The sequence below is a fragment of the Triplophysa dalaica genome, chromosome 2 (assembly GCF_015846415.1).
Source record: "Triplophysa dalaica isolate WHDGS20190420 chromosome 2, ASM1584641v1, whole genome shotgun sequence".
Lineage (NCBI taxonomy): Eukaryota > Metazoa > Chordata > Actinopteri > Cypriniformes > Nemacheilidae > Triplophysa > Triplophysa dalaica.
The window spans coordinates 1,656,433-1,669,474 of NC_079543.1; the positions used below are offsets into that span (position 1 = coordinate 1,656,433).

The window sequence follows — 13,042 nt, forward strand, 5'->3', positions numbered from 1 at the left end:
ATTTCCATCATGTGTCTTCAAACAATCTCTTTGTGAATTAACACCCACTAAAACAAGAAACGTTCTTAAAACATTGAAAAAACGAGACAGAAAGGTAAGAAACGTCTAAGGACCTTTCTTACAACAAACTTTTGTTCGCTTGGCAGTAATTAATTGTTTTAGTTTAATAGTGACTTGCAAAATCATATTAACATTAAATTGATACATATTAAACACTTGGTATTTAAATGTGCCTGTTTTAGTCACAACATTGGAAATTGTGTCGCTTATTTCCAAATTAATTCAACATATAAACTTTCTGTTGTGTAAACTTTTCTTTCTGCTTTAGGGGAAAATGAGCACGCGCCTCCATCTCAGTACAGCGCGCGCACGACAGAAGTGACAGGACTTACGTGAGTAGATTCTCTGAAGCGAGACGCGTTTTCATTTCACAACATTCATCAGTGTCTTAAGAGTTTAAAGAACATTTTCTTTTTTACTTGAAATCTTACATCAATAATACGCGCTTTGAGATCTAATAACAGAAAATTGCGTTGCTTCTCAACAGCCTTTTGTTTTGTAAATATGAATAAATGTAAAAAAGATTTCAGCGTAAAGTGAGCTCTATTATTAAAGACCGTGGGAGCCAAAACGACACATAATAAAAGAACTGGAGGACAAGATAATCGAATCGAAGTAAGTGAACTTGGATTCACAGCTTTAAATATGATCGTCATGAGTCTAGTGTTGAGTGTGATGTGTCTCCAGTCCAGCAGGAGTCGCTCTGCAGCTCTTCAGTCCGCCGATAAACCCACTAAAGAAAGAAAGAAAGACAAACATCAAGCGCTGCGTGTTTACATCACTTTGATTTTCTCTCTTTAGTGTTTTAAACACAGTGTTGTGTGTGTGTGTGTTTGTGTTAAGATGTTGACGATGACGTCACAGATGTGCTGTAAATCAGTGGGAACTGATCTGTCCATGCTGGATATTGATGATTTCATCACAGAAATCTGTCAGCTGAAGAAAGAGGTGAAGTTACTGGAGGAAAAGCTGAGGACAAGAGGAGATGAACTCAACACAGAGGTTTGGACACATTCATCATCATTTACCTCAATCACTCACACTGTTTTTAAATGTTTGTATTTTAATAATGTTTTTAATCTCACTGTCATAGTTTATATCTTTATCTCAATGTATTTCCTCTCTGAACAGAAGTCCAGACACACACAGGACTCAGAGCTCAGCCTCACTTTACTCTGTTATACTGACACAAACCCCACAGACGCTCAGGACACTGTGTGTGACAGTAATCACACCTTGAATCAGGATGAATCTACTGATCAAACCTCCACAGAGTCTCTGGATTCTGTCTGTAACGCTGGAGAACAGCAGATCCTGAACACCAGACCACTGAACATGTGTTCTGTCACACTGATGGACTGCAGGATACTGATGGAGATGAAAACAGAACTCACAGTAAAGGAAGAACAGATTGATGAAGATGAGAAACGAGATAATTTTATCTCCTCAGGTAAACTGTTGAACTGCAATAACCTGGAGATAAAAACAGAGCCCAAATTAGAGGAAGATAAAACTGATGAAGGTGATGACTTTATACCCTATACCCTATATATTTTTTTTAATAATATTTCACTGTCACTTGTTTTCCTGTTTCATATAGACCTTTTTTTTGTTACTTGTGAAAAGTCTCATTCTCAGTCAGAACTGATGTAGTTTCAGATATGCTCGAGCTTCTTCTTAAAGAAGTAGTTCACTTTCAAAATAAATCCATGTTATCCAAAGTGTTTATGTATTTGTGTCTTTAGTCAAAAAAAATTTTTCTTTCCATATAGTGGACTTCAACACTGACTCTGTTTTTCCGTCTACGTCAAGCGTGACTTTTCGACGTAGTTAAGTATTACATGAAGTCATGAAGCAAGAGGTGCATTTGTTTTTATGAAGAATATACTTATATATAGAAAGTGACCGATCGTTTCGCTAGATAAGACCCTTACTCATCGTCTGGTATCGTTTAAAGCCCTTCGAAGCTGGACTGAAACTGTCATTTTGACCTTTAACCTTTTGGAGTCGAGAGAAGTTCAATTCAATTCAAGTTTATTTATATAGCGCTTTTCACAATGTGTATTGTTTCAAAGCAGCTTTACAGGGGCAAACAGGAAAAACAGAAAAGATAAAACACAGCACAGTGCAGAAGTCCACTACATGGAGGAAAATCCTGGAATGTTTTCATCAAAAATGTCTTTTCGACTAAAGTAACAAATACATCAACATCTTGGATGACATCGGGGTGAACAAATAATCATTACAATTTATTTTGAAAGTGAACTACTGCTTTAACGCTGTTGTGTTTGTTTCAGATGAGAGCGGTGATTCATGTGGTGATGGAGAAACGGCCTCTACATCAAAACAGCGACTGACAGCACAAACTCTTTCCTGCATCACAGAGGAAGATTTAGAGGGATATGATAGGAGGCACACAGAAGAGAAAGTCTTACAAGATCAGCGACATCATGCACAAGAGCACAGAGATGAGAAACACTTTTACTGTCAGCAGTGTGAAAAGAGTTTTGTATTCTCTTCTCCTCTGAATGCTCACATGATGTCACACACTGGAGAAAAACCATTTCACTGCAGTGAATGTGACAAATATTTCAGCACCAAACAAAGTCTCATTGCTCATCAGAGAATTCACACGGGAGAAAAACCTTTTCACTGCAGTGAATGTGACAAATATTTCAGCTTCAAACAATGTCTTGTTGCTCATCAGAGAGTTCACACGGGAGAAAAAACGTACGCGTGTCCTCACTGCGAGTGGAGATTCAACCACAAATCCCATCTGAAGAGACACATGTGTGTCCACACCGATGAGAGACCGTATGAGTGCAGTGAATGTGGACAAGCCTTTAAGCGGTCAAAATATCTACAGGACCACATAAGAACACACTCTGTGGAGAAACTCTATCAGTGTTCACACTGTGATAAACGCTTCCATCATAAAAACAATTTGAAACGTCATCAGAGAATTCACACTGGAGAAAAACCTTATAAGTGCAGTGTTTGTGGAAAGTGTTTCAATCAACAACCTAACTTACTAATGCATCAGAGAACTCATACAGGAGAAAGACGATATAAATGTTCTCAGTGTGACAAGACATTTGCTCGAAAAGATGCCTTAAGAATCCATCAGAGAGTTCACACTGGAGAGAAGCTTTTTCACTGCTCCATCTGCGGCGAGAGATTCACTTATTTAAGAAGTTTAAATTCTCATCAGAAGAAACATGCTGAAGAACAAACTGCACTGGAATCATCATAGCGTCTCAATCTGTTAAAGGTCTTAAAATAATCTGTTAAAATATCTTCTGTTGTGTTCGGAAAAAGAAAGTAAGTCATACTGGTTTGTGAAGCAGATTGAAAATAAGGTCAGTAACACACCTTGAATCAGGATGAATCTACTGATCAAACCTCCACAGAGTCTCTGGATTCTGTCTGTAACGCTGGAGAACAGCAGATCCTGAACACCAGACCACTGAACATGTGTTCTGTCACACTGATGGACTGCAGGAAACTGATGGAGATGAAGACTGAACCCACAGTAAAGGAAGAACAGACTGATGAAGATGATTTGTGTTCTTCAGTGAAACCTATGAGCGACGGTGGGAACGTGATAGAGTTAAAAAAACCCAAATCAGAGGAACTTAACAATGATGATGACAATCAGGATGACTCTTTTCTTCCTTCAGGTATGTTTTATCTTTTATGACATTTCTCATGTGACTTCTTGTTTCATAAAAGTTTTTTTTTTTAATTCTTAAGAAAACTACAAAAACATTTCTCAGTCGACACTGATGTAGTTTCAGATGTGCTGGAGCTTCTTCTTAACGCTGTTGTGTTTGTTTCAGATGAGAGCGGTATTTCATGTGGTGATGGAGAAACGGCCTCTACATCAAAACAGCGACTGACAGCACAAACTCTTTCCTGCATCACCTGTGGAAAGACATTCAGTTCACAGATACGTTTAGAGACACATGAGAGAAAACACACAGAACAGAAACTCTTCACCTGCACCAGATGTGACATCAGCTTTCATACCTTACAAGAGAAGAAACTTCATTCACAAGAGCACAGAGACAAGAAACACTTTCACTGTCAGCAGTGTGGGAAGAGTTTTGGCTCATCTTTTAATCTGAACGTTCACATGAGGACACACACTGGAGAAAAACCTTTCCACTGCAGTGAATGTGACAAATATTTCAGCAGCAAAAGAAATCTGGCTGTTCATCATAGAATTCACACGGGAGAAAAACCATACGAGTGTCCTCACTGTGAGAAACGTTTCCGTCATAAATATAATCTGATAACTCATGAGAGAATTCACACTGGAGAGAAACCTTATCTCTGCTCTCACTGTGGAAAGAGATTTTCTGATCCACGTCATTTCAGAGATCATCAGAGAATTCACACTGGAGAAAAACCTTATCAATGCAGTGTTTGTGGGAAGAGTTTCACTCGACACAACGCTTTGCTGAATCACAAGAGAACTCATACTGGTGAAAGACCCTTCAAATGTTCTCAGTGTGACAAGACGTTTGCTCGACCAGATGTCTTGAGAACCCATGAGAGAGTTCACACTGGAGAGAAACCTTATCACTGCTCCATCTGTGGAGAGAGATTCACTTATTTAAGAAGTTTAAATTCTCATCAGAAGAAACATGCTGAAGAACAAACTGCACTGGAATCATCATAGTGTTTACTTTGATGGTCTGATGAACTGATCACCTGACTCAGTTATTGCCGTTGAATGTTGTTGTGTTTGAAAAACAGACTTATTATAATGATCTACTTCATGAGGTTTACAATGCTGATAAAATATTCAAGAACATGTCTCAAAGATGAAATAGTCTCAGTGTCGTTGTATACATGCTAGACAGTTCACTTCAATTGTGAAGGGTTCTTTCATATTGATACGCAATTTGGGTCATTTTCCACTTTCCGTTTCATGTTCTGTACTTGTTTTCCCATCACATTTACTGATATTTTCTTATACTTGTACTGCATTAACAATAGATCAAATTATTTCTGTGAAATTTAAGATGTTCTGTACACTAGAGTTTGGTTCTTCCTGTATCCGGTGAACATGATGCTTCTGTTTAACACAGAATGTCTCTCTGGATATTCTCCACTATTCCACCGTCAGTTTTCAACTCCTCCTGATGGACGGACAACATGTGACTATGCAGCTGTTGTTCTGTGAAAGATTGTGAGCATTGTTTACATTTCCAGATATAATTGATTCAACATGTGCCCATATTAGAATGTGTTATTAAGAATAAAGAAAGGCAGGAGGTTTTTGTTCTTGCCATACAAAGTTTAAAAATAATACCTGGATACTTTTTTCAGTATTCAGAAGATTTCATAGTTGATTTTTATAAATGTGGACGATGCAACCCACAATTCTTTGCGTTGCCTCGACCAAGCGTATTTCATTTGAATAAACGGCAGCAGTTGCACTTACAATAAAATGTTCAATCATTCAAACTGACTCAAATAGTTAAACATTTACAATGTTTTTATCAAAAGCATGAAGCATTTACAAGTGCATATTAATAGCTTTAAAAAGTAATTATTACTTATGTTCAGTAACATATTGAACAATGATGTCAAAACAATTCCGTTTTCAGACATCTTACACTCCAAAATCGACATTAGTTGGGCAGATTATGCTCTGAAAATGAAACAAAGACACAAGAAGATCATTTACGAAGTCCAAATATAAACTGTACATATAAGCTAAATTTGCCTAATATTAGTATATTAGTATTAGTATAATACTTGGGGTAAATGTGTTGGCTAGAGGGAAAAACAACCACTGTAACAATAATATGTATTTATCTAAAGCTTGACTCGAATATGTTTTATATATAAGGAATCATGTTTCCACGCCCCTTTTATAACATATTAAGCTAACTTAAACCAAACTTATTAGAAAAACGAACGCTTGAACCATGGCATAAACCATCTTTGCGAAATATATATTTGAAGTGCAATTGGTCCCGTTCGTAACCTCTTGTTCACATGACTGACGGGTTTATGAGCTGTACTACAACTGTCCACCAGGGGGAGATGATGTAGCTTTAATGTGCAGCATGTCTGTGGAGTCTGAAGTGAGCGAACGAAGTGAAAGTATATCTGCAGAGCAGGAAGAAGACTAAACAAACAGAATTTACGATTTATTTGTGCTTTTCACAGTAAGTACGAAACTAATTCCTACATCATCGTTTAAACCACTTGATATGATATGTAGGTTTTGTATTTTTGCAAACGAGAACTCATATTTTTGTAAGTATCCTACCGTTAATAATAAGTAAACCCTCACTTTAGTGTTAGCAGCAGTTGTGTTTTAACATGAGAATGACGTGTTATTAGTTCTTATTTAATAGAAGTTAATAAAAACAAATCATGTTCCGAATGTTTTTTTATTTTTCCGATACACATCGATTGAACCTCACAGACATGATCAATATCCGCATATAATGTCTCTGGTTCGACTCATTTCAATGAAGTGTATTATTTAAACAGCCGTTTATGAGCAATAATTATTCATATTTCACATTTAAGCGAAACTTTTATAAACTCACAGTGTACACTAACATTTTTTTATCTGTTTTACAAATTTTAACACATACAAATTTGATTTCTATTTTGTGTTAACTTTTCACATGAAATAAATGTATGTAGAAACATTTTCGTGATTTTGTTGCAAATATTTTCTGGTTATTCTGAAGAAAACTTCTTGTTCTTTAAAGTTTTAAATGATAAAATTGGAGCAGTTATTTGTGCACGTGGAATAAAGCACATATGTCAATTTAATAATCGTGTGCAGGATATTTCCTCTAATCTCACATAATCCATTAACATGATTGCAGAAGAATGTTCTGATCAGATTCAGTCCAGATAAGAAGTTTGACACATAAAGTCATGGAAGGATCCAATTCTACCTGTTCTGCTCACCACCGGACAGAATCAGACCAGCTGGAGGAGACTGAAGATGTGCAGCAGGATTGTCATGATGAATCAGTGGATGATGTTCTGCTAAGAGTCAAAGACGAACACAAAAACATCATGAAGAACAAGTCTGAGAGTGTAGTTGAGGGAATCAAACAACAAATTAACACACAGCTGTACATCATAGAGGGAGAGAGTGAAGGAGTGAATGAAGAACATGAGGTTTCATACATGGAGACAAAGCCCAGAAGAAGTCAAGACTTACAGGACACTCCAATCTACTGCAATGACATCTTTAAAGCTCAATCACATCAAAGAGACAAAATCAAGAGTGTTCTTACTAAAGGCATCGCTGGAATTGGAAAAACAGTCTCTGTGCACAAGTTCATTCTGGATTGGGCCGAGGGAACAGCCAATCAGGACGTAGATTTCATGTTCCTGCTTCCGTTTCGAGAGTTGAACTTGATTCGAGAGCATCGCTACAGTCTTCACAAACTTCTGCTGGACTTTCATCCTGAACTTCAAGATGTGGACTCAAAGATTTATGAGGAGTGTAAAGTTGTGTTCATCTTTGATGGTCTGGATGAAAGCAGAATGACTCTGATGTTTTCAGACAGTGAAAAAGTTTCTGATGTGACTGACACTTCATCAGTGGCTGTGTTGATCTCAAACCTCATGAAAGGAGATCTGCTTCCCTCTGCTCTCATCTGGATCACCTCCAGACCAGCAGCAGCCAATCAGATCCCCTCCAAATACATCACGCGTGTGACAGAAATCCAGGGATTCAATGATGCTCAGAAGGAGGAATATTTCAGGAAGAGAATCAGCGACGAGCATCAAGCCAGCAGAATCATGTCACACATTAGAAGAGCGAGAAGCCTCCACATCATGTGTCACATACCAGTCTTCTGTTGGATCTCATCCACTGTGCTTCAGAAGATCCTGACACAAGATCACAGTGAAGAACTCCCCAAAACTCTGAGTGAAATGTACATCCACTTCCTGCTGATTCAGATGAAGATGAAGAATGAGAAGTATGATCCAGAGAGAGATCCAGAGATCAACAGAGAAGTGATTGTGAAACTGGCTGAAGTGGCTTTCAAACAGCTGATGAAGGGCAATGTGATGTTCTATGAGGAGGATCTGAGAGAGTGTGGGATAGACATCACTGACGCCTCGCTGTATTCTGGCATCTGTACTGAGATCTTTAAGGAGGAATCTGTCAGTCATCAGAGGAAGATCTACAGCTTCATACATCTCAGTCTTCAGGAGTTCCTCGCTGCGTTCTACGTGTTTCACTATTATGTCAGTAAAACTATGGAGGGACTGAAGGATTTTGCATCAGTGCAGAATCTGCTTGAAGGTGCAGTAGATGATGCCATTGAGAGTGAAACTGGTCATCTGGATCTTTTCTTGAGATTTCTGTTGGGCATCTCACTGGAGTCCAATCAGAGACTCTTACAGGATCTACTGACACACACAGTGGACACATCACAAACCATCAAGAAAACCACACAGTACATTAAAGATCAAATCAAGGGTAATGATGGTCTGTCAGCTGAAAGATCCATCAATCTGTTCTTGTGTCTGTCTGAAGTGAATGATCAGACTCTGTACAGAGAGATTGAGGAGTTTGTGAGATCAGACAAACACTCAGAGAAGAAACTCTCTGCTGCTCACTGTTCAGCAATAGCCTACATGCTTCAGATGTCAGAGGAGGTGATGGATGAGTTTGATCTGAAGAAATACAACACAACACAGGAGGGCAGAAGAAGACTCACACCAGCTGTCAACAACTGCACAAGAGCTCTGTGAGTATTACAGTCATGTTTACAGTGAAGAGACTGAAAGTGACTAGTGAAGTTTCTCTAAATAGTTTTATTCTCTTTCAGACTTGCTGACTGTAATCTCACAGTTGAGTCGTGTAAAATCATCTCTTCAGCTCTTCAATCTTCAGATTCTCCTCTGAGAGAGCTTGATGTGAGTAACAATGATCTTCAGGATTCAGGAGTGAAGCTGATCTCTGATGCTCTCAAGAACACAAACTGTCATCTACAGATACTGAGGTTTGTAACAGTATAATTTTCCTGAGTGGCTGATGAGTTTAATATACAAAATCTAATCTATAGATGATTGTTCTGTTGTTGTGTGTTTGTAGGTTATCAGGTTGTATGGTGACAGATGAAGGATGTTGTTATTTGGCTTCAGCTCTGAGTTCAAACCCGTCACACCTGAGAGAACTCGACCTGAGCTACAATCACCCACAACACTCAACACTTCAGCTGCTCGCTTATCAAGATGATCCAAACTACACACTCAACAAACTCAAGTATGACACACAACACTAATACTAACAGTTGCTGTCCTGTGCTGTGTGCGCGTTTGTTTTTATACACCAATTTATGGGGACTCTTGTCCCCACGGGCAAACAAGCTTATAAATCTTACAGGACGCTATTGTTGAACATCTAAAAATGCAAACGTTTTTTATGATGGTTAGGTTTAGGCGATAAAATATACAATTTGTACAGTATAAAAGTCATTACGCCTGTGGACTGTCCCCACAGTTATACAGTTATTTCCTGCTTCTTTATATTGTGTATATATAAACTATATCTAACGTTTTTTTGGACATCATATTATGTAATGTACAGGATGGGGGGGGCAGTTCTTTAAATTGCATTACAGGGGGGCAAGACCATGAAAAGGTTGAGATCCACTGACCTAAAGCATCAAGCTCAAATCCTTACTCTCATATTCACCACGTCGCACTGTATGCCGTGAAAAACCAAAGGAGTTTGGTTATCCAAATGCACAAGTGTGAAAAGGGTCTTTTTAGCCAGCTGTGTGCATTCATATGAAACAGTGCTAAAATAAACACACGTCAGGGTTCTGTGAAGTCCAATAAAAAAACTGTTAAGACAGAGTGTTCAGGGTCATTAGCAGTCTATATGCCGACTAGCTCAACTGATGTGAGATTACCTGTAAAACTGTTCAGTGGAGAAATTACTAGTGTCTTCATTTTTTAAAATGTAACTTAAAATGTGGATCAAACATTTACCATCTGCATTGTGCTTTCATTTGTTTCTCTGTAGTTTGGATCACGGAGGAGATTTTATGATCACACCAGGATTGAGAAAGTGTAAGTTCTAGTTTATTTATTGTGAAACTAGTGATCGTTGTGAACACACATACCTGTTGTGAATTACTATTGTGGTAAAGAGACACTTCACTCGCTCACGGAGACCCGTTTTAGATATCCGTTCTCGACGGTCCTCTGCCGATCTCGCTCCTCTGCCATCTAAAAAATGACTTCCTGTCTACTCTCCACTTTACTGTCTGATTAAAGGCATAAAAAGTCCTAAAATATTACTTAAAAAGTCACTTCACTTATGAAACGTTTGGTTTGGTCAAATATTTAAAAGACAGTAGTTTTTGGCTAAAGCCCATAATGACCGATTGTCACATATCGTGTGTTTCTTTAATGTTCAAACTTCATTAAAACTGGAGCACAATATCCTAAAAACTTCACTGGTTACATTTTTACATGCTGTAGAACGAGCCAATTTGTTGATCTATCTGAGATCTGAGACCAATCAGGAGTTACTATTTACACAAACTTATTGCGTGACACGCTATGATTGATATGATATCTTCCGTGATCGTTAATGCCTCAAGTTGTTTTTGAAGAACATAAAGTCTATGCTGTTCTCTGCTCTTCAACTCTTCTTTTATTTTATTTTTATTCTTTCGCAAGCCATTGCTGCCACAAAGAAAGGAATCTCTTCTTCTGACTCCATGTTTTCGCCGCAGAACTTTGTGCGATTGCTTGGGAAATCGGCAGGTCGTACAATTGTGTCACGTATCACTGCCTCAGCTCCGCACACTTGTCAGTTTTTACTCACTCGTGACGTGTGCGTGAACATACAGTCTTCTGACCATCAGAATTCACAGTGTGTATGACTTACATGTACAGAACATGAGGTCTGTAAGATTGTAGTTGGATCATGAAACTTTATTATATGAGGTTATGATGGAAGTCTCCCAGATAAGCAAGCCAACAGGACCTTTGGCCAAAAACAAAACTCCAATAACGTATAAATAAAATAAAAAAACACAGAAAGTCTAGACTCAACTGGAGTGGGAGTATGCCAATGGTTAAGTGGCTTACCTATTCAATTTTCTATTGCTTTAAAACTGTTGGGTCCAATTTTGTCATTTAAAGTGAACACTTCAATATTTCATAAAAAACAAGAATTGTAAATTTTGATTTCATTGTGACTTTAAAGATCTTGAATATCTGAAATCTTAAAGTTCAGCAAACAATGAAAATATGTCGTTAGTTTGCTAATATTGTAAAAATCTTTCCTGTTAAACCAAAGAATTTCAGTGAGCTAACTGCTTTTATTTCTTGCTTCAGTCACATATTTAACTTCAATTTTTATTGCCACTTGTATTTGATTTCATTCCTATCTTGTGTCCAGATGCCCGTGATGTCACACTGGACCCAAACACAGCGAGTGTCCGTCTGGTTCTGTCTGATGGGAACCGAAAGGTCACACATGTGGAAGATGAGCAGCCGTATCCTGATCATCCAGAGAGATTTAAGGACTATGAGCAGGTTCTGTCTAAAGAGAGTTTCTCTGGACGCTGTTACTGGGAGGCCGAAAAGGGTGTGTGGACTGTTGTAGCCATGACATATAAAGGAATCAGTCGTGATGGAGGAAATATCTGCTGCTTCGGTTACAATGATGTGTCGTGGGCTATGTTCTGTATCGGTGACAGATACAGCGCTTGGCACAATAATAAACACAAAGACATCTCTGCACCTCCATCTAATAGAGTAGGAGTGTATCTGGACTGTCCGGCCGGCATTGTATCCTTCTACAGCATCTCTGACACACACACACTCACACACTTACACACATTCAACACAACATTCACTGAGCCTCTGTATGCTGGAGTAAGAGTGTGTAAGTGCTCTGTGTCTCTTGTTTCACATTGAACAACATGCTGTGAGAAACAACTGAAAAGCACACATACCGTCTTTTTTTGTCTTAATATCAAACAGACAAATTATAGTCCATTAAATTGTGTGGAGCAGAAGTTCTTTGCAATGCCGAACAGACAGGAAGATATTTGGAAGAACGTCAGATCTCATTCCCCGTTTACTGCAATAGTAAGGAAAATAAATACTGTTGGGAGTATGACATTCTTCCAAATATCTTTCTGTGTGTTCAGCAGAACAACGACATTTATGCAGTTATGTAACAATCTGAGGGTGAGTAAACGATGACATAATCTTCCTTTTTGGGTGAAGTTTCCCATTAACTTGAGAACCGCTCTAGCAGAACGTAAACCGATCGGATGTACATACAGTGATAAGACAGTAAATAAGTCATAAACATATTTCAAATGTGTTTCACAGTGTCACACCTCTGATGTTTGATAATATATCGGGCTTGCAAGCTTTTTATGAACCTTAAAAACTTACACGCATGCGCAGTGTCATCAGTTCTCAATAGGATGTGTTCACAGGGCTGTGTTCAGCCCAGACAAAACGTTTTTTCAACGTAAGCGGTGGTGCGATGAACAGCTGGTTCTGGTGATGCAAGAGTTGAACTATGGCAGCTGAGAAGACCATTCTTTTGAAATATTTTTGGGGCCATGTGAATCGGTATTAATACGTGTGTAATACTGCAAAATACGCTTGATGTTACAGTCACTGCCTTTTGTTGAAACTGTGGTTCTTAATAATTGTGATCAAACATTCGCCTTCCATTTCAGGATAAAGACAAACATTTCAGGTGAAGGAATCGCCTTCCTGCCTCCAAGAATGTGTTATGATCTTTATGATGACTTTATTATTTTTATTGTGAGTATGAGGCTTATCATTATTGCTCATCGCTGTTGTTGTGCTATGAAATTGTAAAATTTATCAAGAATATAATCAGAGGAGCGTGGAAAAGTTTATGAAAGTGTCACTCCACAATACAATAGCAAAATGTATACATTTATATAGTATTTTTGACTCAATGTAT

General features: G+C 38.2%; 2 protein-coding genes across 2 annotated transcripts; both read left to right on the top strand.

The window, feature by feature from the left end:
• Window positions 1–1,170: 1,170 nt before the first annotated feature.
• Window positions 1,171–5,487, top strand: LOC130435660 (zinc finger protein 271-like). The gene is made up of 4 exons (XM_056766439.1): window positions 1,171–1,582; window positions 2,358–3,295; window positions 3,437–3,740; window positions 3,900–5,487. The coding sequence occupies exons 1-4, from the start codon at window positions 1,171–1,173 to the stop codon at window positions 4,742–4,744; spliced, it is 2,499 nt and encodes an 832-aa protein (XP_056622417.1). The 3' UTR covers window positions 4,745–5,487.
• A 678-nt stretch (window positions 5,488–6,165) lies between these two features.
• Window positions 6,166–13,010, top strand: LOC130437026 (protein NLRC3-like). Its single transcript, XM_056768129.1, has 6 exons — window positions 6,166–6,245; window positions 6,924–8,813; window positions 8,895–9,068; window positions 9,161–9,331; window positions 10,097–10,143; window positions 11,486–13,010. The coding sequence occupies exons 2-6, from the start codon at window positions 6,976–6,978 to the stop codon at window positions 12,004–12,006; spliced, it is 2,751 nt and encodes a 916-aa protein (XP_056624107.1). The 5' UTR covers window positions 6,166–6,245; window positions 6,924–6,975; the 3' UTR covers window positions 12,007–13,010.
• The last annotated feature ends 32 nt before the right edge of the window (window positions 13,011–13,042 follow it).

Excerpts from the sequence above, each read along its gene's own strand:
- LOC130435660 (XM_056766439.1), top strand. The coding sequence starts at position 1,171 with ATGTATTTCCTCTCTGAACAGAAGTCCAGACACACACAGGACTCAGAG. Across the intron at positions 1,583-2,357 it reads GGAAGATAAAACTGATGAAG|ATGAGAGCGGTGATTCATGT; the intron begins GTGATGACTTTA and ends TGTTTGTTTCAG. Across the intron at positions 3,741-3,899 it reads TGACTCTTTTCTTCCTTCAG|ATGAGAGCGGTATTTCATGT; the intron begins GTATGTTTTATC and ends TGTTTGTTTCAG.
- LOC130437026 (XM_056768129.1), top strand. The coding sequence starts at position 6,976 with ATGGAAGGATCCAATTCTACCTGTTCTGCTCACCACCGGACAGAATCA. Across the intron at positions 9,332-10,096 it reads TACACACTCAACAAACTCAA|TTTGGATCACGGAGGAGATT; the intron begins GTATGACACACA and ends GTTTCTCTGTAG. Across the intron at positions 10,144-11,485 it reads CACACCAGGATTGAGAAAGT|ATGCCCGTGATGTCACACTG; the intron begins GTAAGTTCTAGT and ends TCTTGTGTCCAG.